The 27,219-nt window shown below is 40.7% G+C and overlaps 1 protein-coding gene across 3 annotated transcripts in view; it reads left to right on the top strand.

Moving 5' to 3' along the window:
* Positions 1 to 27,219, top strand: part of FRMD4A (FERM domain containing 4A) — a 344,320-nt gene that overhangs the window by 229,859 nt on the left and 87,242 nt on the right. For all 3 annotated transcript variants that reach the window (XM_061582284.1, XM_061582283.1, XM_061582286.1), the window contains 4 exons: positions 467 to 550; positions 9,769 to 9,834; positions 12,060 to 12,117; positions 14,297 to 14,383. In XM_061582284.1, the coding sequence (XP_061438268.1) occupies positions 467 to 550; positions 9,769 to 9,834; positions 12,060 to 12,117; positions 14,297 to 14,383 (295 nt within the window). The remainder of the gene's footprint in view (positions 1 to 466; positions 551 to 9,768; positions 9,835 to 12,059; positions 12,118 to 14,296; positions 14,384 to 27,219) is intronic.

Below are 27,219 nucleotides of genomic sequence, written 5' to 3'. Positions count from 1 at the left end.
AGACCTGGAGGTGAAGGAAAGAGAGGCTTGTTAAGACATGAGCACCAGGCTGATGTTCTAATCAGTGGCTGCATTTTTGACCACTTTGGAAGCGGTTAAATCAAAGGGTCTTCTTGTGTGTGTGTCTCCTCCCCCTTTTTTCCTGTATCATGCAGATTTCCCCACAGGATCTCTCTCTCTCTGAAAACACAGTGTTGGGAAGGAGGGTTACATTCAGAGCTAGTGTTATGAAATGGAGGAAGAAAGAAGCCTAGACATCTGTGATAGCTTTACTCTGATTTTGATACTATAGTCGGAAGGTTACTATGCTCCCTGATGCAAAATAAATAAAGAGAAAGGAAAAGCTACCCCACAGCATTTCATTAAAGGGGAACAGATGTTCAAGTCAGAACAGTCAGCCAGCCATAGCAAGCTTCATGGTTAATTTCTTGTAGACTGATTTTCCTTTTTCGATTCTCTTTTTCAGCAGTGAAATTGTAAGGACTGACTTAAAGAAGCTTCCAGCTCTTCCAATGCAAGCACTTAAGGAGCACCCATCTCTTGCTTACTGGTAACTTTACTATGTATTTGGAAGCATTTACCTCTCTTATTCATTCATGAAAAATGGAAGATTGCTATGGGTATATCTATGTTATAAACGGCAATTGATTTACTTACTGTTGTGGCTTCCTCCAAATAATTCTGGGAACTGTTGTTTGGTTTGAGTGCTGATTAAAATTTCTCAGTTAGAGATTCCCTAGCCTGCCCACCTCTTACAGAACTACATTTACCAGGGAATGTTTATGTATAGAGCAGTTTTCCCCAATCTGATGTTCTCCAAATATTTTGTGGACTACAATTCCCATCATCCCCAGCCAATACAAGCATGTTAGCTAGGGCTGATGGTTGTTGTAGTCCAAAATATCTGGAGCACATCAGGTTAAGGAAAGCTGGTAAAGAGAACCATTCATTCATGTGAGCACCTACCTGCAGGCTGAAATAGTACAATCCAGATATTGGTTTACTATCACAATAAGAATTGGGACTTAGTCCATTATTTTTTACCTCTGCAATCTTGCAACTCTGAACCAAGTACTTTGCACACAATTTGCAAAGTTATATGTCAGAGCCCACTATGGTCTTGTTGTTGTTATGTGCCTTCAAGTCGATTATGACTTATGGTGACCCTATAAGTAAGTGACCTCCAGTAGCATCTGTCATGAACCACCATGTTCAGATCTTGAAAGTTCAGGTCTGTGGCTTCCTTTATGGAATCAATCCATCTCTTGCTTGGCCTTCCTCTTTTTCTAATCCCTTCTGTTTTTCCCAGCATTATTGTCTTTTCTACGGAATAATGTCTTCTCATTAGGTGTCCAAAGTATGATAACCTCCGTTTGATCATTTTAGCTTCTAGTGATAGTTCTGGTTTAATTTGTTCTAACACCCAATTATTTGTCTTTTTCACAGTCCATGGTATGCGCAAAGTTCGCCTCCAGCACCACATTTCAAATCAGTTGATTTTTCTCTTATCCCCTTTTTTCACTGTCCAACTTTCACATCCATACATAGAGATCGGAAATACCATGGTCTGAATGATCGTTACTTTAGTGTTCAGTGATACATCTTTGCATTTGAGGACCTTTTCTAGTTCTCTCATAGTTGTCCTCCCCAGTCCTAGCCTTCTTCTGATTTCTTCACTATTGTCTCCATTTACGTTAATGACTGTGCCGAGTTATTGATAATCCTTGACAAGTTCAATGTCCTCATTGTCAACTTTAAAGTTACATAAATCTTCTGTTGTCATTACTTTAGTCTTTTTGACGTTCAGCTGTAGTCCTGCTTTTGTGCTTTCCTCTTTAACTTTCATCAGCATTTGTTTCAAATCATTACTGGTTTCTGCTAGTAGTATGGTATCATCTGCACATCTTAAATTATTGATATTTCTCCCTCCACTTTTCACACCTCCTTCATCTTGGTCCAATCCTGCTTTCCTTATGATATGTTCTGCATAAACAAATAGGGTGATGAAACACACCCCTGTCTAACACCCTTTCTGATGGGGAACCAATTGGTTTCTCCATATTCTGTCCTTACAGTAGCCTCTTGTCCAGAGTATAGGTTGTGCACCAGGACAATCAGATGCTGTGGCACCCCCATTTCTTTTAAAGCATTCCGTAGTTTTTCATGATCTACACAATTAAAGGCTTATCCAATGTATGTTTGCGATATGATCTCTGGTGCCTCTTCCCTTTCTAAATCCATCTTGGACGTCTGGCATTTCTCACTCCATATATGGTAAGAGCCTTTGTTGTAGAATCTTGAGCATTGCTTTACTTGCATTGGATATTAATTTATTTTATTTTTTATTTTATTCAATTTCTATACCACCCACAGCCAACGGCTCTCTGGGCGGTGTACAACATACATATAAAAATACAGTAATATGATAAAATCACATAGTAAATACAAACATACCACAAAAATTCCCCAGAGCTAAAAACATATTACACAATTTAAATTTAGAATACCAGAATGTGCTAAATATGCTAAAATATGTTAAAATGCCTGGGAAAAGAAGAAGGTTTTAACCTGGCGCCAAAAGGATAACAATGTTGGCGCCAGGCGCACCTCGTCAGTAAGACTATTCCATAGGTCGGGGGCCACCACTGAGAAGGCCCTAGTTCTTGTTGTCATCCTCCGGGCTTCTTTATGAGTCGGTACCCGGAGGAGGGCCTTCGATGTTGCACGTAGTGTACGGGTAGGTTCATATCGGGAGAGGCGTTCCACCAGGTATTGCGGACCCGTGCCGTGTAAGGCTTTATAGGTCAAAACCAACACTTTGAATCTTTCCCGGAAACGTATAGGCAACCAGTGCAAACGGGCCAGAACAGGTGTTATATGTTCTGATCGTTTGGTCCTTGTTAACAGTTTAGGCAATAGTTCGATCATTACTGCATTCCCTGGGATCCTCTTTCTTTGGAATTGGGATGTATATTGAACACTTCTAGTCTGTGGGCCATTGTTTTATTTTCCATATTTGTTGACACATTTTTGTCAAAATTTGGACAGATTCAGTCTCAGTAGCTTGTAGCAACTCTACTGGCATGCCATCTAGTCCTGGTGATTTGTTTCTTCCAAGTATTTTAAGAGCTGCTTTCACCTCACATTCTAAAATTTCTGGTTCTTCATCATACAGTTCCTCCATGAATGAATCTTCATCCTTGCATCTTTTTTATAGAGTTCTTCAGTATATTGCTTCCATCTTCCTTTTACTTCATCTCGGTCAGTCAGTGTGTTCCCCTGTTGATTATTCAGCATCTCTACTCTTGGTTTAAATTTCCCTTTCATTTCTCTAATTTTTGGAATAGGGCTCTTGTTCTACCCTTTTTGTTGTCCTCTTCTATTTTTATACAATAACTATTGTAATAGTTTTCTTTGTCCCTACATATTAGTCGCTGTATAGTTGCATTTAGGGTTTTAACCATGTTTCTATCTCCTTTTGCTTTTGCTTTCCTTCTCTCTTTAACCATTTTAAGAGTTTCTTCAGTCATCCATTAAGGTCTTTCTTTTTAACAAGAGGTATTGTCTTTTTGTATTCTTCCCTGATCATGTCTCTGACTTCAGTCCATAGTTCTTCTCGTTCTCTGTCAACTAATTTTAAAGCCTCAAATCTGTTCCTTATTTGGTCTTTATATTATTCTGGGATGTTATTTAAATTGTATTTTGGCATTATGATTGCTTTGTTGTTGTTCTTTAGCTTTACTCTGATTTTCAATATGACCAGTTCATGATCTGTACCACAGTTTGCTCCTGGTCTTGTTTTTGCAGAAAGTATGGAACTTCTCCATCTTCTGCTATCAATTATATAATTATATATATATATATATATAATTATATATATAATTATAATTATATAATTATATAATGATTCCTATATTGACCATTTGGTGATGTCCATGTGTACAGTCATCTTTTCGGTTGCTCAAAAATTGTGTTTGCAAGAAACAAATCATTGGCTTCACAGAATCCAATAAGCCTTTCTCCTGCTTCATTTCTATCTCCTAAGCCCCATTTTCCCACAATTTCTAGTTCTTCTCTGTTCCCTATTTTCGCATTCCAGCCCCGCATGATTATCAGCACATCTTGTTTTGGTGTGTGATCAATTTCTTCCTTTACTTTTGTGTAGAATCTGTTCAATTCCTCTTCTTCTGTGTTTGCCGTTGGAGCGTAGACTTGGATGATGGTTATGTTAATAGGTTTCCCATTTAATCTCATTGATATCACTTGCTCAGACCTTGAGTTGTAACTCCTAATTGCTTTTGCTACATCACTTCTCACTATTAAATCAACCCTGTTTCTTGTTAATTTCTCATTTCCTGCATAAAATATTTTGTAGTTGCCTGATTGAAAATGTTCCATTCCCGTCCATTTCAAATTGCTCACACCAAGTACTGTTATGTTGATGCATTCCATTTCTTGCTTGAGAATTTCTAGCTTTTCCTGGTTCATGCTTCTCACATTCCATATTCCTATTGTATGCCTCGTACAACTCCGGACTCTCCTTTCGCATCTGTGCGCATCAGCCTCTGGGCTTCCTTGTGGCTTTGACCCAGCTGTGTCATTAGTCACAGGGCTACTCGTACTTGTCCTTTGTTCTTCCTCAGTAGCTCTGTGAGTGCCTTCTGACCTGGGGGTCTCATCCTCCAGCACTATCTCGTGTTAATCAAACTGATTTTTCTTTCCTTGTTATAAAAATTCTTGGGGACAGGACTGGGAATTTTCAGCCTCTTCTCTATGTGATACTTAATACTCAGCCCCATAAGTGCTCCATGTTGGTGTAGCATTTTCTCTTCCTCCTAGGCTGAGAACTAAATCCACAGGCATACTTGAAGAGATGACAGCATCCTATTTAAATTAAATTCAAAATGCCCTAAGGATAAGTCCCTCCATCAACCTCTCCCATCCTTTTCATCAGGGCAAATATGAATTAGGGTAGGGAAATGCTGTTTGATACAGGCAAGATATGTTTGGCTGCTTTGCTGCTTCTGGCTCTTTCATGTCTCTCTTTAAAGAATTAGGCTCCAAGCCCAGCTGTGGGTGGAAACTTCTCTTATCTGCTACTCCTTTAATTTCTTCACTCTCATAATTTGATGACAGAAAGGGAGTATTGTTTTCATGTTGCGATTTGGGAATCTTTGTTTATTCTCTGCCCTGCGAGGATTGACCCATTTCTCTTGGCCATAGACTAATTCTGCAAAATTAGCTTTAAAAGGGGGCATAGCTCCAGAGCAGTTATTCTGTGAAATACTAATATAGTTTCTGAGCCCATCAGGAAAGGTTTTTAAAAAAATGTATTTAAAAGCCCTATTCATTTAAAAGCAGACACAGACCCATAGTTCTGATGTCACTGTGCCAAACCTCAGCTTATCTGGAGGTAGTATCTACCAGCCACCATTGTTTTTTGTAAAAACAGAAAAAACAGTCTCTTGGCCTTTCAGGTACACTGCCATAGCTATCTATCTTTGCAACAATAAAGGTTAGGACAGGGGTGGAGACCCTGTGGCCCTCCAGATTTTGTTGGATTCCAGCACTCATCTGCCCCAGCCAGTATGTGCAGTGGTCATGGATGTTGGGAGTTATAGTCCAGCAACATCTGGAGGACCACAGATTAGCTACCCTTGAGCTGGAACCATATATGTGTGTCATTCTCAGGATTCTTTCAAGAATACATTCATTGCACAAAATATTTTAAAAAGCTGAACGTAGAATGCTCATTGTCTCCCAAATCTTATGTAAACCTCTGCTTTTCCCATTGTCTATCCTTTCCCTAAGGAGTATAATTTTCTGGGATAACCTTTACTGTCTGGAAGATGCAGCTAGAGATTCTGCATTTTCAGGACTGAACACTTTTCATCTCACCATAAATGTATGCCTTTTCTACAAAATCTGCACTTGCTTCTTAGGCCTAGTTCACACAAACAGCAAATGAGGTGGTAAAGCTAGACTACACCATTTCAAATGATAGGTGGGGGGACTATGTGCTTGATTGCTTCCTCATGGAAAAAAAATCACTGCACATATAAGACAAACATATCAGATCCCTTCTTGAAAGCTAATTTTCTATGTGCAGGGATCTTTTTTTTATTAAGAGAATTATTCAGTCACGTAATCTCCTGCCTATAATATGGAGTGTCCACTTCATTTACTGTTCTTGTAACCTGGATTTCAGTGGATCTGCAGTTGCCTGATGACCTGCTTATGTAAAACTTGGTGAAATCATTTTTTCCCACTTGTTGCCAAATAAGGAGATATCTCAAAATAGGATGTTTACAGTTATTTACCAAGATCTATGAGCATTCCATATTCTTCCAAGTAGTTTCTGGTATAATTTGACTGGCTATCTTGCATGAGTAAGGACAAAAGAATATGATCTATATGAAAAAGGGTTGCAAGATCAAGCCAAGGTTCAGAAAGGCATTGCTTTCAGTGGACTAATAAAACCCAGTGATTTCAACTCAGGTAATTTGTTACTACAGTTTTACTTTGGTGACCCAATCTTTGGCAACTTTATTGCATTCAGAATTCGACATTACTTAGAGGTTTACTTCTCTCCTTGGATATAGACTCTCCCAAATAGTTTTTTAAAAAAACTAGTGCAACACATTGATAAATTATGGTCAACGGAATATTGAACAAACTTCAATTGCTACAGGTTTAATGAATTTTTTAATTGATCTACTGGTCAGTGCACACACATCCCTTTCTCTTTTTGTCTTGCTCAGATTACAAAGCAGCATTTATCTTGTTTTTCAGTCTACACTCTAGGATTTGTTATAATGTTTGGGTCTCAACACCGAGCCAGTGCAGTAGATGCAACATCATGCCCTTGCTGTCTATGGTTAGTGAATCAGGAATAGGGCTACCAACATTTCTAATATTACCAACCTGAGCAGGGATTTCAGAATTCTAGTACCTTGATGGGGGCAAGGACAGAAGCCAGGAACAGATTAGGGGCTGAAGTCTGGCAGGTCCCAATGGGAATGGAAGTAATGGTTACATATTTCTGCTGGGGCAAGAGCTGCTAGCAGATATGGAGGGCTGCACTTGTGTCCTAGTGTGGGGTGAAAGAGCTGCACAAAGAAGTGGGTATGAAAACAATCCATATAGCTGCTGCTACCAAATTGCTGCTGCTTTATCATTGCCCATCATATTTGCAGCAGCATGTAAAATGGTTATCTCAAGATCTCCACCTGTAGGATATGAAACCTTGGTTTAAAGTGGGTTTCAGATCCAGAGTTAAGGGAAACCCTAGTTAGCCTTCATGGTAGCTAATGTTGGTGCTGTCAATCTGTTTTGATTTTTATCTCTGTGTTGTCAATATCCACATGAAGCCTATTGTCTGTGCAATATCATTCATTTGAGTTGAAAGGATTCATTGGGATGTTTACAAGCTCACAGCTATGCAGGGGCACCTTAGTTTTGTGCCATTTAATGCATATCAAAGAATTAGCCATCTGAAGTGATATTTCCTTATGAATGAGTTTATATGTCACTAAATGGTGACAGCTCAGAGTCAGTGCCATATTAACAGGTGGTCCCAGTCAGTGTGCAGCTGTCAGTAGGCCCACTGCATTGCTGAAAACATGAACAGCTGAAATGCATTCTCTTAAAGGTCTGTTTGTCCAGTTAATTTCTCTGTTTGGAGTCATACATTTACACAGAAATTAGGAACAGGATAGGTTCTGTGCCTGAAATACTGGCTCAGTTCATACAGCACACTAAATCATGGTTTGCTGTAATGTAATTTAGAATGCAAGCCATGGTTTGAGCTTCTAAACCTACAAACAAATCATGTTGTAAAGATGCATGTCTACCTAGTACTTTTGTTTTGGTTTAGTAGGCTCTAGAGGCAAAGGAATAATTGTTAATACATTATTAGCACAAACAATTTTGCACAACCACTTCAAACCATGGTTTGTCATTCTGATTTGATGGCTGGTTACAAACCATGGTCTGTCACTTCAGACAACATACTAAACAAGCGGTATTATTATTATTACTACCAGTAGGAGTAGTAGGATTAGTATTTCAATATCTATCCTACCCTTCCTCTTGAAGGAGCCCAGAGCAGCAGGTACTCTCCAGATGTTGTTGGACCAACTTCCATAAGCCCTGACAATTGCCCATGCTGGCTGGGGCTGATGGGAGTTGAAGTCCAACAACATCTGGAGGACACCAATTTGGCTATTTCTGCACTAACCATAATTAGCTTGGCTAATGGCTTGGCATGATATCTGAATTGAACTTTGATAGGTGTGGTAGCAGAATAAAAGTACAGAAGGCATGTCCTTTGATGAAGAGTTTTTTTCAGTACTCCATAACCAAAGGTTGTTGCCTGATTCTTGAGAGAGGGAATGCAGGTATCAATTTGCATTTCAAAGCATTTTACAAAAAGAAGAATAAGCTGAACACCATGATCTTTATTGTTCTTTGGGGGAATTGAGGAACTGCAAGGTTAAAGATCTTCATTCATATCACAGAAAGAAATAGATCAGCTAAACATATTTAGCAGCTTTTACAAGAATGCATTTTCAGCTTCCTCTCTGTACTACAGTTTCAGAAGGCTCTAAAGCAGACTTCCCCAAGCTTGGGTCCCAGTTGGACCGCATGTGCCATCATTTCTGACCATTGTCAATGCTGGCTGCTGCTGCTGAGACCTGGAACCTAACAACATCTGGTGAGCCAAGCTTGGGGAAGACTACTCTAAAGATTTCCATTTGTATAATTCCCTGGCCCAGACCAGATGATTAAGAGATCAGGAATTGGTCACAGACTTGCATGTCTCCTCCCCCCTCCTCCAGTCCAGTGTAAATTTCTGTCTCCTTTCACTTGCCAAATTTAGCCAAGGTTCAGTGTTGCATCTACCCACAGATTTTATGATTCACTGTAAGCATGGGTTTCATCATAACCAGGATTTCAAACCAAGGTTTTTCTCCTGGTTAAGATGGTTAACCATGGTTAAGAAAGGAGAAAATTGGATAGGGAGAGAGAGCACTAGCCTCTGGCACATTTCCTGTCTCATAACTATGATTAATAGCACAGCTCTCTGTATAAGGCAGCTTGCTATGTTTCCAATAGGGTTTATTCAAAAGTAGGTGTACACAGAATTGCACTGTAAGAAATTAGTAGAGTTACATCTACATAGGGCCACTGCAGGTCTTAGAAAATCAAACAATACAGAACAGCATGATACATATATGCTCACTGGTATGGAGTAACAGTACCTCTTTTTTTGCTGCCCATGCCAGCCATTTTGTGCTGGCACCCATCATACTTTTATCAAAGCATGAGTACTGGCACCTCATTTTTTTTAACCAAAAAAGCACTGTATATCATGTAGGCTCCGCTTTATGAGAATCTCTCAATACAGATGTCTTTCTCTGAACTAGGTGTCATATGATGTCTTAGCACCATTTTCTAATGATTGTGGCATGTGAGAGCATGTCATATCATTAAAAAAAGTATCTCGGTTTTTCCTTTTTTTATATTGGTCTCTGTTTTTGCTACATTTTTGCTTCTCTGTATGATGATGATGTTTTTAAAAATAATGTCTTCTATATCAGCTAGCTTTGTTTTTCTGCTTTCCATCACTTAGTATTTTGTAGACATCTTTAAGAATCCTTGGGCTGATTGCCGCCCTTTTATGAGATGCCTCTTCTACAGTGGAGGTCCTTCGCTATTTTTTCAGCTGTGCTAAAGGTAATAAGATTCTGTTTCTCTCCTTCAAAGTGAGGACCGAGTTATTGAGCATTACAAGAAGCTAAATGGGCAGACGAGAGGTCAAGCCATTGTCAAGTAAGTTGGGAAGGGGAATGCTACTATGATGACCTTTGTATCTGGGATATGGCATGCATTGAGGGTTGAACATTCTGTGCATAACTCTGTAGCATTTTTGGTTTTAACACAGTGATTTTCAGACTCTGAGGCTCTTCAGAAATGTATTGGGAGTTCCTCAGTCAGAAGTTCACCAGTGTTGGGCAAACCGCCTTAAAAAATCACTTTGCTTCCACTACTGACTTTTCCCTACAGAGTTGAAGGAGAGTGTTCTGAAGTGTATACTCAGCTGAAACAGAACGACGGTGAGGACCAACAAGATCTGAAAGTACACCCTAAAACATATAGGTGTTCTACGACAGATGCGTTGGAGTTTATTGACAGAAAAGTTGTTATAAAAAGGGTTCAAAGTCAGAGTGTTTGAAAGTCACTCTTTACTGTATGCTCTTCAGACCAGAAGTACTCATCTAGGCAGTTTATTCTTGTCTATTTTAGATTTATTGGAAAGAATTTGGAAAATGGCACTCCAGTAAATAGCTAATTACTTCAAAATAATCCAGCATTTCACAAAAAAGTCACAATTATGCTTAAGGTCCCAATGAAACTTAGCAAAATCTACAACTCCTCTTTAAAATATCTAACCATCTCCCCTACTAGTCCTCACTGCTGCTCATCAAGATGGCCATAAATAAAACATGCTTTTTTAGCCTATCCAATGATATGAATTCACTGCTACTGTTCAGATTTAGAAGAATTCATATAATTAATGCAGAGATTCCCAAACTGTGGTCAGTGAGCTTCATACTGGTGGTCTGCTGTGTTTTTTGACAAGCAGCAGCAATAGCAGCAGCTGCTCTGACATAATCTAGACCTGGGCTGTACACATGACCAGGGCCGCCAACATACAGGTAGAATGATTAAATAAAATTGGGGGGGGGGGCCTCAACAATTTCTGTGAAATGAACTAGCCTAGCCTGGCAACAAGTCCCTGTCTTTCAGTGAAATCAGAGCTGTAGGCCGGGGGTCCTAGGAGCCCCACACAACTTCCCACCAAACACTGCATGCAGGAAGAAGCAAACTCAGAGCATCCCTTTTCAGGAAAGCCAGTAGCCTTTCTCCTGTCCACTCCTCTGTGATTCAATGAGCTGACTGGTCAGATGGTATCTTTTCTCCAACTTCACTCCTCCCTCCTCCTTTCCCTCACATGGCTGGGTGGGTGGTGGTGGTAGAAGAAACAGCTAAAAAAAAAAGGGAAATGGTGGGATGGACTGTCCTGAGTGGTATTGGTTGAGCGATGGAGGGAGGATTATGATGTGTATCAGACAGTCCCCTCCTCTCCCTGCCCCCCAGGCTAGCAAGAAGGGATGCAAGTTTATGCTCTCTTTGCTTCCCACCCATCCCAATCACTGCTTCCCCATCACTACCCAAACCTAGGCATGTTTATACAGAAGTCAGCCCGACTGTATTCAGTGAGGCTTATTCTCAGGTAATATTGGACTGCAGCCTCAATCTTTGGGAGGAGGGGTTCACCTACTAAGTTACTGTTTGTTATGTACCCATTTATGTTAGTTTTCAGTTTTCCTCCAAGGAGCTCAAGGTTCTCTCACTCCCCAATTTATCCTTACAACAACCCTAGGAGTTAGGTTAGCCTGAGAGACAGTGACTCATCTAAGGTCACCCAGTGAGCTTCATGACCAAGTGAGGATTGGAACCCTGGTCTCCCAGGTCCAAGCTCACTTAATATCCTTCCATCTTACTCTATGTTCTTGAAAAGAAGATGCAGAAGTGAACAAGCTGGCAGGGTGGTGTGGTGGAAATACTCTTTCCCTAGAGTTGGAATCTTATTTGGCCCCTTGTTAACAGTACTCTGTAGCATCTTTAAGACAAATGAACGTAGGCTGCAATTCCACACACACATGCTAAAGCTGAAGTCCTATGCACATCTATCACTGATCTTGGTGGAGCTTACATCTGAGTAAATGTGCATGGGATCCTCTGCATGATGAAGTTTGGGGAGAAAAATGAGACAAAACTGTGGTTATGTTTGGGAAGTAAAGGACAGAAAAATCATTAAGTGGTCTGCCAAGACCCTCGGCAGTTTTCAGGTGGTCCATGAGGAAAAAAGTCTGGGAACCACTGCATTAGTACCTGCTAGAAAAGGTGCCCAAATGCTCATGAATCAGCTGTTTTTGCATTGCCCCGTTTGCTGTTGATGACACACTGTTTTATTATGCCTTCCTCCACAGTTACATGAGCATTGTAGAATCTCTTCCGACATATGGAGTCCATTATTATGCAGTTAAGGTATGTGCCAAATGAAAATGATTATTCAGTTGAATAAATTGGTTGATCATGAATAATTACATTTAATATCATTCTCCATTTACACTCTAATGAAAATTCTGTTTTATTTCCTGTGTTAAGATAAATAAATATCTTTAATAATTTCATGGTGATGCACTTTTAACTAATAATCAGGCACCTGAAATATATAATAGAACAGTGCAGTTCCTAGGTTTTATCCATCTTAGGTGTTTCAGTTGCAGTTTGTAAGAATTGGTTTACTGCACCATTCATTCAAGTAGCATAATAGAAATTTAGGGTTTGTGCAGCAATCCAAACCCCCTTTTTGCTGGCCTGGGGGGTAGTTTGGAGTGGTGCCATTGTCATATAGCCAGCATAAAGCTCTCAGCAAATAAAAGTATCACCAGTGGTGGTAGCCAGCAGAAAGTCCAGAAAGTTGGGCTTTTGGAGGGGTGGGAAGGGGCTGAGCGAGCCCCACTACATTCACTTGATGGCATTGGGCCTCCTAACCTTCCACCCTGGCCAGCCTGAGTGACGGGACAGGATGTTACAGCAGCTCCACCACTCTGTCACACCCCACTGCTGTCTGGCCAGGGTCTGGATTGTTCTCCCTGATGCCTTTGGTCTGCAAATATATTTGACATATTGCATTTAATATTGAGATTGTCATTCATTGTTTGCCTATGCATTGAGAACATCAGGTCATTCACATAATAAATTAAAGGGACAGTGTATTAGTATATCACAAGTACTAATAATAGGCACATTCAAGTACAGAGGAGGGAAGCTTCTTCCATTTGTTGTATATCATTTAAAGTTTACTGACAGAATAATGTGAACTATCCAGTCTGACAGCATTTGCTGCTTTTGGTATATGCTTTCCAGCCCATTGATGAAGTGGAAATCATTTTGCTAAGTGTACCTACTTACTAATACAAAAAAGCGCTGATATAAAGTACCATTCATTTTTCTGCAAAATAGTTCTGTCATGTAGTAATTTAACTCCTCCTTATCTAACAGATCTAAGCATTCTGTACTGATCAAATCACATTAGTGCTGCCTTTCGTAGATTAATGATATGATCCAGAATTTTCCCATATGAATAGATTTGGCAAGCATACCCTGTTTCATCTCTAACCCCTCTTTCTTGAATTCAAGGCAGCATGATAATTTTTAAGAGAAAGAAATACGTTGTATGAGATAGCTTCCAATGGGAAAAGTCTTAGCAATGAAATGTTAGTTGCTTCCACAATAGGGTCCTTTCACCCTGCTTAAGGCATTGCTTTTCTGAAATCAACTGGAAACACATAGCACTTATAACATTGCTATATTATCCAACAACGATCATCGCCATGGCTAAGATATTCCTGTAATATTTGCTCAGAAATTAATAACTACCTCTTTTATTCCTTCTGTTTAATGTGGTAGCAGCTTTACTGATGACTAGCCTCTTAACTATTACACCTTAATTACTCATTTTTTCACCCCATTTTAGTGAAGGTGGTGGGGCTTTAGTTACTGATTTCTTCTCAGTTTTTCTTTTCATTTGTTGCAAAATAGTGGTATTTTGCAATAAAAAGTTAAATATGAGAAGAAACCAGTAAGTAACCCCCTACACACACACACACACACACACACACACACACACACACACATTGAACAGCAAATGAGCAATTAATATGCAATTAAAAGGCTATTCACCAGTAATGCTGCTGCCACATCAAATAGGAAGCAATATAAGAGGCAGAAGCTGCAAGGAAGAAGCTACGGTAACCCTTTAGAGGCACAGTAGCCCTGAAAAGCTTCAAAAGTACTTTGCCAGTCCACTCTGGACAGGTTGATACTGCAGTTCCATAAATGTCACAAATTGGGACTGAAAAAAGACAGGAGGACAACACAGAAAAACCTGAATGCAGTTGGTTGGCAATGACAGGATTCTCTGTCAAGAGTGAGCAAAGGTAGATAATTCCAGTTTAAACTGCTAGTGTGGAAGCAACCTCTATTAAGGACTGGTCCAACAGCCAAATATATTGTTGTTAAGACTGTCCAAATATACCAAATATGTTTACCATTTTTAAAAAAGAAGGCACAAAATTATAACTTCCTTTGCCTGTATATTATCTTGCTATACCCCCTTCAGAAAAATATTGACTCTAGTGTTTGTGTTTTCACTACCCAGGACAAGCAGGGAATTCCTTGGTGGTTAGGACTTAGTTACAAGGGAATCTTTCAGTATGACTACCATGACAAAGTGAAACCAAGAAAGGTAAGCACATTCTGTAAAGAGACAATCTATGTTGCATATTGGTTGAACATGAGCAGAAACATCTGTAGGGCCAATTTTGACAGGGGAGTGACTCTCTGGGTTGCCCAAAGAAGCAACAACAGACAGTTCAGAGGCTGAAGACATGAGAGACATTCAAGAAGCAGCTGAACAGGCACCCGTCATGTATGCTTTAAGTTGGATTCCTGAATTAAGCAGGGGGTTGGACTTGATGGCCTTATAAGCACTTTCCAATTCTACTCTGACTGAACATTTGATAATGATTTACGGGGACTTCACATTTTAAGAAGTCAAGTGATTTATGATCTACCTGTTCTTGAAGTGAATTATTCCTATTATTATTCACCATATACTGCATAGAGCAGGTGACCCCAGAGACTTCCTAGGTCCTTAGTGTACACAAGTAGGCACTGATACACTACTCTGTCCCTTCATCTACATGCCTCCATTGCTTCTTTACCAGATTAACATTTATCCTTCTCCTCTAGCAAAACAAGTAACCCAAATGCAGTGGTGCTTTGACCAGGGCACCAACTGCAAAAGTTTTGCCTTCTGGAAACATTTGTCCCATTTGCATATGGCCAGTGTTTGTTTGTTTGTTGTTATGTGCCTTCAAGTCGGTTACGACTTATGGCGACCCTATGAATCAGTGACCTCCAAGAGCATCTGTCATGAACCACCATGTTCAGATCTTGTAAGTTCAGGCCTGTGGCTTCCTTTATGGAATCAACCCATCTCTTGTTTGGTCTTCCTCTTTTTCTGTTTTTCCCAGCATTATTGTCTTTTCTAGTGAATTATGTCTGGACACATAATGAGAAGTATGATAACCTCAGTTTCATCATTTTAGCTTCTAGTGACAGTTCTGGTTGAATTTATTCTGACACCCAATTATTTGTCTTTTTTGCAGTCCATGGTATGTGCAAAGCTCTCCTCCAACACCACTTCAAATGAGTTGATATTTTTCTTATCCACTTTTTTCACTGTCCAACTTTTACATCCATACATAGAGATCGGGAATACCATGGTCTGAATGATCATTTCTTTAGTGTTCAATGATACATCTTTGCATTTGAGGACCTTTTCTAGTTCTCTCATAGTTGTCCTCCCCAGTCCTAGCCTTCTTCTGATTTCTTCACTATTGTCTCCATTTTCGTTAATGACCGTGCCAAGGTATTGATAATCCTTGACAAGTTCAATGTCCTCATTGTCAACTTTAAAGTTACATAAATCTGTTGTCATTACTTTAGACTTCTTGACATTCAGCTGTAGTCTTGCTTTTGTGCTTTCCTCTTTAACTGTCATCAGCATTCGTTTCAAATCATTACTGGTTTCTGCTAGTAGTATGGTATCGTCTGCATATCTTAAATTATTGATATTTCTCCCTCCACTTTTCACACCTCCTTCATCTTGGTCCAATCCCACTTTCCTTATGATATGTTCTGCATATAGATTAAATAAATAGGGTGATAAAATACACCCCTGTCTCAGACCCTTTCCTATGGGGAACCAATCGATTTCTCCATATTCTGTCCTTACAGTAGCCTCTTGTCCAGAGTATAGGTTGCGCATGAGCACAATCAGATGCTGTGGCACCCCCATTTCTTTTAAAGCATTCCATAGTTTTTCATGATCTACACAATCAAAGGCTTTGCTGAAATCTAAAAAAAACAGGGTAATTTTCTTCTGAAATTCCTTGGCCCATTCCATTATCCAAAGTTTGTTTGGCATCTGGCATTTCTCACTCCATATATGGTAAGAGCCTTTGTTGTAGAATCTTGAGCATTACTTTACTTTCATGGGATATTAAGGCAATCGTTCGATCATTACTGCATTCCCGGGGATATCCTTTCTTTGGAATTGGGATGTATATTGAACTCTTCCAGTCTGTGGGCCATTGTTTAGTTTTCCATATTTCTTGAGAAAATATTTTCAAAATTTGGACAGAGTCAAAATTTGGACAGAATGTTTTGGACAGTTTGTTTGTAAACAGTTGTAAAATTGTTACAACTATTTATATCTTCCTTTCAGGATACAAATCCTTGCACGGTAGATTATAAGTAATATCAGTTCACTATAAATATGTGTTCACACACACACACTAACCAGTATCAATATAAAGCAAGTCATAAAGATCTTTTCCACAGGGCAGCTGGTAGAAGGCACAGCAGGTGATGCAGGGAGGTATGTCCAGCTGCGATAGGAGCAGGCTCCTGGTGCTTTTTTTTCTTACCTTCCTCACTTTTGTGGGATCCTCCCACAGTGCAGCAGGCTGCCTGTCACTGCCCATCTCACTCTTCCTGCCCACTTTCCCTGCCCATCTCACTCTTCCTTTCCACTTTGCAGCTCATAGTAGTTAGCTCTGGGGGGGTAGGATTGGGTAAGTGCTGTGCTACAGCAGGTGAGTGATTTTATGACTGTTAAAACATTTCTGATGATGACGGATATTTATTCCCTCCATTATTATCTAAGGAAGTGTATACCACAGAGCAGAATACAGAACTGCAGGCTGTCTCCCGTATATGGCAGTGGTGGGGAATCCCTGGACCATAGACCAATTTGGCTGCTGGATTTCACCGGGCCCTCTCAGTCCCCTTTCGCCCATCAGCTGTTCAGCAGGGAGCAGATGAGAGGAAGGAGGACTTTGAAGTTGTGTTAGGAGTGCAGTTGCAGCGACTTCCTCTGCAAGAAGATTTGCTCCAAGAAAGTCAAACCAGAGGAGGGAAATGTCTCAAAAGAGAAGTAGATGCATGCTCCTTGTAAATATACAAAAAGGTTGCACTTTGCAGTTGCATGCATGCATATATTAAGAGAAATTAGCACTAAAAAGCTGCTGATTTTTCATGAGAATGTGGAGAGCCAGATGAGGGGGAAATTGAGAAAAACCAAAATTGACAGATTTGTTAATCCCTATGAGAGCGGGAAGAAGTAGCTTCTCCAACATGGCAGTAAAGTTTTTCATAGAGAAAGACTGACGTCCTTGTTTTTCTAGCCAGAGCAGCTTTTTCTGCCTCAGTGTCTAAAACATCTATTTTTCCCCAATGACATTTAAAATTTATTAAATGTCATTAATTTATTAAATGTTAAATGTAAAATTTAGTAAAAGTCTTAGCACCACAGCAATTACTTTGGTATCCGAACATTTCTCAAGTACTGTTTTCTGTTGTTGCAAAACTATAAAGATTAACTCTTGGTTTCTGCCTTTAGAGGAGAAATAAACTATTGTAGAATATTCTGTAGAGAAACCAATTCAAAAGCACTGTAGGTGGGATGGGGGGCACACACCTCATAGTTTTTCTCACTGTTTTTGCTCAGTAAGCAAAAACAAATTGAAAAATTATTGGGGGGGGGATATTTCAAGTAGAAGACAAAGCAGAAAATTGTGAAACAAAACCAGCCCAAACTGAGAAATGGAAATTAAATACATATAAAAATTCTTGTCTCAAAAATAGATTTTAATGTTTTCCCATTAAGTCATCTTAGACAGCTTTCCAAGCTTATTTCGTTTGCCACACTGAATAGCTGAGCCTTGCCTTTTACAATCCCATCAGCATCTAGTCAAAACCAGCCTTTTATTAAATTGCTCCAGCCATCTGGCCAGGATCCTACAAAATTGCGACTGCTTTGAAGAAAAAAAATTAAAAGATAAGAGCTTGGGCTGATTGTGGGCTCACATTCTAGGGTACCATTTATACACATTTAAATTTTGAGTTACTCTCCTAAATGTCACCAGAAATGCAACTGAGCCTTTAATGTGAGATAGGTTGGATGAGGCAATGGCAAGGGAATTGAATTAGAATGCAGCTTCTGGAAGCCATAAACTGTATATATTTAGGTTCTGAAGACATATTGTCTATGCTTTAACTGACTAATAAGATCAAATGAAGAAAAGATTGTTTTTAGATTGTATATCTCCTCCCTGGTGCACTGTACTTGGACTAAATGCTTTTTTAAAATAAAAATGAGTCACTTGGATATTTTCACAGTTGGGCATATTTAATCTTACGATGGAAATGCATAAATGAGCAGAGGTCCTTGAGCAGTGAGAAATTCGTGGCAACCTTTAGAGGGCATGCTTCCTTTTCTGTCTATTATACAGGTTGAGCTGGCATTACAGAGGTGCAGAAGCAAGCACACAAGCAGGCAATGGTAGTCTCAAAGCAATCTCAGCCTGTCAACCTGAAATCTTAAACAGGGTCCACAGCCATATCTAAACTGCTGCTCTTCACTTTTCCTTGCACAAGTAGAACTGGTTTCAGTCCTAGCAGGAGGGTATGACTCACATTTTCAGGTGCTTGAAACAATCAACTGCTCATCTGTGCCTATTGTCCTCTGTCAGTGACCAACCATGCCAAGTGCAAGGTGAACAATGGTAGTTCACAACACCACTACAAGCACCACCACCCATTTGAGAGCAAACACTTTCCTTCACTCCCCTCCCCCACAAAACTTACATTGCCACTATTCAAGGGCATTAAAGTGTATGCTTACATAGTATATGATAGGTAATGTGGCCAGATGCAAAAGAGGAGAGGACTCCTGCATGTTTAATTGTAGGGTGGGAAAGGGAATTTCAGTAAGTGTAGCTTGCATGGCAATGTACACTTGCTGAAATTCCACAGAAGGTCTGTTCTCTTTTGTCTCTGGCTACCCTAACTGGTAAGTAAACAGAAATTGTACAAGCGTGCTTCTGAATTAAAGCTTTGTGTGAGATGAGGGGGGTTGCACGTGACTACAAAACACAGATAAGGAAGTGTGAGGAGACAGGATAGTACCAGTCTGCTTGTTAGGCTTGTAGTCTCAGTGCATGGACCTTGTTTACTGACAGTTCAGTCAGAATACCACAGTTCGCACTAATCCAAAGGCAAGTGTGTATTCAACAGATCTTTCATTGACACTGTTGTTTGCAATTATGGAAGTGAAGAAGCTGCTTGAATAAACACAAAGGAAGCTCTATCTTGTTATCCTTTAAGGTGTGTTTCTCTCTCTCTCTCTCTCTCTGTCTCCCTGGACTGATCAGGCTTGAGTCACTAGAGGCAGGGAATAGGTTTAGCTGCTAATCCAAGGGTGTGTGTGTGTGTGTGTTACGTGCCTTCAAATTGGTTACGACTTATGGTGACCCTATGAATCAGTGACCTCCAATAGCATAGGGAAACCTTTTTCTGCCCGAGGGTCACATTCTCTCATGGACAACTTTATTGGTTTGTGACCATAATAAATCTATCTCAGGGGCAACCTCACAGGGCTGCATGTTTGTTTGTTTGTTACATTTATACCCCACCTTTCTTTTGCCATGAAACCCAAGGTGGCATACATCCAGGCACTGACCAGACCCAGACCTGCTTAGCTTCAGCAAGATGGTGGTTTCATGTGCCTTCAGACCATAGCCTGGGACCAGGCTATGTTAGGAGTGGGTTTGGTCAGAGGTAAGAATGGGTGGAGCAACAGATGTGACTCGTACCTTTGTACAATAAGCTACATTCCAACCATGGAAAAAGCCAGAGATTCTACACACACATGTGCTGTCATTCCTTCCATACACCCTTACTTGTTGTAGGTTGGTGGGCATTTCAGTACTGAAGAAGACAAATATGTCAACAGCAGCAGCTATACTTGTCTGCCAAAGTTTCCTGACAACAGTAGCTGGGAACTTATAGGCAGTGTGTTGTGAGCACTCAAAAGGCAAAGGAAGGCTGGTGGAAAATACTGGGATTTCTGGGGAGCTCTGGAGTGCTTCTTGCCCTCTGTCTCAGTTGCTTCTCTGTGACCTTAGAGACAATCTTCATGTATCTCTGGTGTTTCTGTGTCTGTTCTCCCCTGGAATTCTTCACGTTACTAAAAATATTTCACTTTCTTAAAAAAGAAAAGAAAAGCTTGCAGCCAGGTGAAATTATTCACCAACTTATTTCCTTGTCAGCCCATATCTATCCTGACCTTGGTATACATGGTGTTCTTCAATTTTGTGCTCACAGTTTTATCCTATCCTGTGAGGTAAGCTAAGAGATAGTGACTAGCCAAGGGTCATCCAGACCAGGTCCAATGCATTATTCCCCCTCACCTGCTTTCCATTCCCCATCCAGTTTGTCTCTCTTTGGTCCTTGTGCGTATGGTATATTTGTTGCAGAGTGTTTCTGAGAACATTTACAAACTTAGTATTTAGCTTTGAGCACATGCTTTTGGAGTTACACAACATGTGTAGGATGAGGAGCACAATAGCCAGAAAGCCATTTAGTGGCATGGAAGGAATCTGTAGTGTCTTTGGGAATCTGTTCATTTTACACAGAGCTCATAAAATAAACTGGAGATACAGTCCTTAGTGCTCCCAGAAGCATTTTGAAAAAGCAAAGATGGCATTGCCTGTGCCTATACGATAATTAATAATGTGTCCTTGAGTGCTGGGATAGGTAGGCAATCTGTTCTGGCTGAGAGGATCCCACTGTTTTAAAAGCCTGAGTGCTACCCTCCAGTACACACATTCTAAATAACCTTCATAAACAATTAACTTTTGGCAGGCTTTGTTAATCATTTGTTCTTCTGTTTTCTTTAACAAAGCTTGCAAGTTTTTCCATAGAGCCCCCAAACACTTGCCTGGCAGTTTTAAGTTTCAGTTGTAGAGAAGGAGAACAAACTCAGAAGGAAACAAGAACAGGACAGAGTTGCTAGTGATAAACTGGACCAGGGATCATTTTAGATCAACCTGAAGATCATTTGGGGGGAAATGTCATTTATTTCCACTTTGCTTTCTTCTAGGAGCTGAGAAGCCAGAGGACGAGCTCTGGGAGAAGACAATAAATAATTTGGCTACTGTTTGGTGTACAGAGTAAAAAAGCTGCTAAAGAAATTGTGGATAGTTCTCCTAACTTATATCCCAAGGGCTACTGCACTGTCATGATAGGGATACTTATAAAATGGAATGAAAGGATAAAATGAAAAGTTAACTCTAATTCTCCAATAGATGGGCCAAGCAATCCTGATCTGCCAGCAGTAGTTCCCCAACACCCAAACATCCTCAGTTCAGGAGGGGAGCGGGAATATATAGAAGCAGTGTAGCAGGAAGAGTGATCTTAATTTACTCTGTTTTTTCCCATTGGAGTCAATGGGAAGGTTTTTACTTATGCCAGTTCCTGTCCTGGTGACTCCTGCCATCTTCATGGGTACATCCATCCAATGATAGGATTTAGGGTTCAGTATAGGTGTGTGCCCATCTCCCATGCTGACTGTGACATGGCACCACAGAGCAGCACCATAATTGGCAAGCTTTGCCCATGTATTCAGAAATCTACCACAAGCACTTCTCCTGCCGGCAATAGAAATCAAAAAGGCCTGAAATGGGGTGTTATGTGATGAGGTGCTGGCAGCTTTGAATCCACTGGATCCAAAGCACTATGGATCCCCCAAGGGGACTGAACTTCAGCCCCTCAGCTATGCCAGCCTGCAATGGGCATAGGAAACACCACCTCCATCTGCCCTGGCTGGTGTGACATGGGATGGGATGTAGTGGTAGATCTGCCATATTACTGAAACAATGCAGAGATAAACAATCAAGAGTATATAAATTCACCATTAGTATTCAGAAATATATGTATATGTACACAGCACTTACTATTTACTAAGAAATATTACTCATCAGTCCATGATAATTTATCAGTTTCTTTCATTGCTTCAGACCATCCAAAGTTACTGTTCCTCTCACATAAACCTTATTATGTATGCTAATATCATTATGCCACATTGTAACCTCACACCACACCATCATAGAATAGTAGAGTTGGAAAGGGCTTTTAAGACCGTCACATCCAACCCCCTGCTCAGTACAGGACTCCAACTTAAAGCATACCCAAGACAGGTGGATGTCCAACTCTCTCTTGAATGTCTCCAGTGTTGGAGAATCTACTAGCTCTCTAGGTAATTGGTTTCATTGTCATACAGTTAAAAAGGTTTATCTGATGTTTAGTCAAAATCTGGCTTCCTGTAACTTGAGCTCATACTTCCATGTCCTGTACTCTGGGACAATCGAGAAGAGATCCTCGCCCTCCCCTGTGTGACTACCTTTCAAGTACTTGAACAGTGCGATCATATAGTTCCCTCATCTTCTCTTCTCAAAGCTAAACACACCCAGTTCTTTCAGTCTCTCCTCATAGGGATTTCTTTCCAGTCCCCTGATCATCTTTGTTGCCCTCCTCTGAACCTGTTCCAGTTTATCTGCATCCTTCTTAAAGTGTGGTGCCCAGAACTGGACACAGTACTCAAGATGAGGCCTAACCAGTGCCAAATAGAGGGAAACTAGTACTTCATGTGATTTGAAAAATAGCATTTGCCTTTTTTGCAGCTATGTCACACTGTTAGCTCATGTTCAGCTTGTGATCAACAACAATTCCAAGATCCTTCTCATATGTAGTATTGCTGAGCCAAGTATCCCCCATCTTATAACTGTGCCTTTGGTTTCTTTTTCCTAGGTGTAGAACTTTGCACTTATCCCTGTTAAATTTCATTGTGTTGTTTTCAGCTCAATTCTCCAGCCTATCAAGATCACTTTGAATTTTGTTTCTGTCCTCCAGGGTATTAGCTATCCATCTCAATTTTGTATCATTTGTAAATTTGATAAGCATTCCCGGCACCTCCTCATCCAAGTAGTTAATAAAAATGTTGAAGAGCATTGGGCCTAGGACATCCCTGCGGTACCCCACTTGTTACCTGACCCAGTTTGAGAAGGAATCGTTGATAAGGAGTCTTTAAGCATGACTCTGCAGCCATCTGTGGATCCACTTGATAATTATTCCATCGGGCCCACATTTAGCTAGCTTGCTAATCAGAATATCATGGGACAATTTGTTAAAAGCTTTGCTGAATTCGAGATATATTATGTCCACAGCATTCCCACAGTCTACCAGGGAGGTTAGCCCAGTCAAACATTGAGATAAAATTAATCTGGCAGAATTTGTTCTTGATAAATCCATGTTGGCTTGTAGTAATCACTGCATTGTTTTCAAGATGCTTACTGACTGACCACTTTATAACCTGCCCCAGAATTTTCCCAGGAATTGATGTCAGGCTGAATGGTCTCTCATTTCCAGGTTCCTCCTTTTTGCCCTTTTTGAAGATAGGGACAACATTAGCCCTCCTCCAGTCATCCAGTACTTCACCAGTCCTCCACGATTTCGCAAAGATAATAGACATTGGTTCTGAGAGTTCTTCAACCAGTTCCTTCAATACTCTAGGATGCAGTTCATTGGGCCCTGGAGATTTGAACTCATTCAAAGTGATTAAGTGTCCCTTGACCATTTGTCTATCAATCTCAAGCTGCTGTCCTGCCCCTTCAACTTCATGACCCTTTTTTGGGAGAAGACTGAGCCAAAGTAGGAATTGAGCATTTCTGCCTTTTCTTCATTATTTGTTATCATTTTGCCATCCCATTGCGTAGCTGTACCACCATTTCTTTTCTCTGGCTATAATTACACTAGTCGCCAGAGCAAAGTGTTTCCATTAGCCACACCTGGAGGGGGAACAGGTTGATCTGCCAATCAGTTGCAAAATCTCTGTGAAGCTGAATTAAAAAAAAGAACACTCAAGCTACTCCAACCAGATTTTACGGTAAAAAGGTGTGGGGTTTAGGGTTCTGAGTGAAGACTTCTATTCCCCTGACAGAGCTCCAGTGGCCAGAGTGGTTTAACAGTCAGCCGCTCTGACTGAAGGTCTGTGAGGGGAACAGGGCATCTCCTAGCAACTTGCAGCACCCTTCACTAACCACACTTCCCAGGATTCTTTGACTGTCTAAAGTGAAATAAAGGTCTGATGTGGATGTGGCCAGGGACAGTTTTGTCTGCTGTAGAATAAAAAGGTGGGGGAACCCTGAAAAATGATAATGTTCACATTTTCCTTTTGGAAACGAAAGGGGCTTCCCCTATACCCAGTGCCCACCCACCCAATCTCTCCCCCTTCCTCCCTTCCCCTCCTCTTCCTGCCCTCTTCCTCTCCTCCCTGCCTGTCCCCCAGGTCAGTTTCACCTATCCTAAGTATGATTGCACAGGAGTAAATCCTATTGAACTCAAAAAGCATGCAAATGATCAAACTTGCCCTCCCCTCCTCCTCTCTCCTATCCCCTCCCTCTTGCCCCTTCGCTCCCCTTCCCCTATCCCCTTCCATTCCCCTCCTCCTCCTTCCCCTCCCCCTCCTCCCCCGGGGTCAGTTTTACCTATCTTAAGCATAATTTCATCATAGTAAATCCCATTGAACTCACTAAGCATGCAAATGATCAAAACAGCCCTCCCCTTCTCCTCCCTCCCATCACCTCCCTTTTGCCCCTTTCCTCACCCTTCCCTTTCCCCTCCTCCTTCCCTTCCAATCCCCTCCTTCCCCCTCCCCTTCCTTTGGCTCCCCTTCCCCTCTTCCTCCCCCTCATGGCCAGTTTTACCTATCCTAACCATGACTGCATGGGAGTAAATCCCATTGAACTCAATAAGCATGCAAATAATCAGACCTGCCTTTCCCCTTCTTCCCCTCTCCTCTCCCTTCCTCCTCCCCTCCCCACTTCCTTCTTCCTCCTCCCCTTCCCATCCCCTGTGGTCAGTTTCACCCATCCTAAGCATGATTGCAGGGGAGTAAATCCTACTGAATTCAACAAGCATGCAAATGATAGGTCCATTCAGAGGAAACTTGCACAGGATCCCATTTCTTACCTCCCAGATTAAAAAGCAGATAAATACCTATAACCAACAGATATTTCTATTAATCTTTAAAAAGCAGGGAAATTGGGCAGCTATAGTGAATGCACCAGGGGAGCAGGAGACCTTACCTCCTCTCTGAGATATTGTACTGCCATACAAATTTGTAAAAATACAAACACAATTTGGGTTGGTCTTTCACAGCCTGTGTAGCCTGGAAGAATTTGGTAACATGTGCCTCTGAGCATATGGTGAGTGGTGGCAACACCTGCAATCAGCCCAGATAACAGAAACAAGACATGTGCTGTGCTGATCTTGTTGTGGATTTGTGGAATAATGGCACTGACTATTCTGCAGAATAGTTTCCAATGGACATGAGGAGTGTCTCAGTTTACACAAGATAAAACAGTGGGAGGTGAAATATATTCTAGCAAATTTCTAGGTGTGCTCTATGTTTTTAATTGACCATGCCCATCTTTCCTTAAATGGAGTGGTTTAAGCATAGCAGGCATGAACACAGGCATCCTGGGCAGACCAAGTTTGTTTTTTTCCAACAGCTAGAGCCATTGCTTAAGTAGAAATGTATTGTAATCAGTCTGATTTTACATCAAACTGCAGTTCCAGATTCAACTATTAATGCACCCAAAATAGAAATAGAGCATAACCTCCAGCTTGAAACAGAAAAGGCTATCTTCACCATTATATGACATTAACCAATAGAAAGGCTTTGAAATTAATAAAAATAATTAACAGATTTCTAGGATGAATAATGAGAGAAATATAATTTTCTAGGTTAGATTCTCTGTAGAAACAGTAGTAACACAAAAGAAGCAAAGTAAGAAGAATGCCAACAAAGATACAAAAATGTAATCCTCCATCTTTGGAGTTCCAGTCTTACCACAGGTAGGATTTGCCCAGATGATCTAAGTGATCTTACAGGGGCAGATGGTCTTTCAAGTAATCTGGTCCTGAGTTGTACAGTTGCTCAAAAGCAAGGGCCAATACTGTTTTCCACACTGCACAGCCATTTGTAGTTGTGCAGATATTTCATCCTCAGATCTGATGCTGAGCTCCATCTTTACACTTTGCTTTTAGAACTACAAAAAAAAATGCTGACCTTTATCCTCTGCCTGAATCTAGTCTGCCCCAGGCAGATACATATTTATTTCGCTGAGCATCCTGCTGTTTACTCTGGGTGCTTCTGGACAGGTGTTCATTGTGGAGGTTTTTTGCAGGGCCCATACAATGTTGTTGCCCATTTGCAGTAAGTCAGCAACCATTTGCAAATTAAGCCCCTGTCTGGAAGCACACTCTTTTCATGATAGCAGCAGGGTGTTTCTGCCGCAAAGCTTTTCATGATAGCAGCAGGGTGTTTCTGCAGCAAAGCTTCCGTGGCAAAGCTTTTGCACATAGGACTTTACATCAGGAGAAGTTGCTTAAGCATCGAAAGCTATGATGGTCCAGCTCATGTTGGCTTATATTGAAATATGTGGTGGACCATTTCCATGAACATCTTCCCATTAATTTTATCATAAGGTTATTAAAATGATTAAAAATATTGCACTCCAATAAAAGAATGACCTTACTTCATTGTTTGAGACAGTCCATTATAAGTATCGTCCTCTCTTCCAGACTTTTTTTTTTTGCAAGCTCACCCTTTCATCCTGTAGACTTAACCGAGACAGACATCCATATGGATTCCCCCAAAGTCAGATCCATGTTTGTTTTAAAACAAAGTCTTTATCAGACTGCTGATACAGATGCAGAACTCTGGGCTTCTTCCCTACCAGCCTCAGCTTAACTGTGGAACTGGCAGCAAACCACAAATGTCCTCACACATACGAAGAAATGAAAGAGAGAGAACAGTGGGCTCTTATAGCCTCTGATTATAGCTCTTATTTAACAAGCCACAAGGACCTGGTTGTGTGCCAGTAATACTGTTCTGGGGAATGGTTTTCACTAAGAACATTTTCCAAGCTTGCACCTGGATTCCCTGCAACATTCTGTATATTGTAGAAGACCCTCCCCCTCCCCATTTCTTTCACCCTTTTAAGCCAGTTTTATAGAATAGAACAGCAGTTTTTTTGGCTGCAGTTTCTGACCACCACCTCAAAGCATAGGCCATTTAATAAGGCACTAACCTGATTTCAAACTATACAC

The sequence above is a fragment of the Rhineura floridana genome, chromosome 8 (assembly GCF_030035675.1).
Source record: "Rhineura floridana isolate rRhiFlo1 chromosome 8, rRhiFlo1.hap2, whole genome shotgun sequence".
NCBI lineage: Eukaryota > Metazoa > Chordata > Lepidosauria > Squamata > Rhineuridae > Rhineura > Rhineura floridana.
The sequence above is the reverse complement of the archived record's forward strand: the minus strand, read 5'-3'. Positions and strand labels throughout refer to the sequence as shown.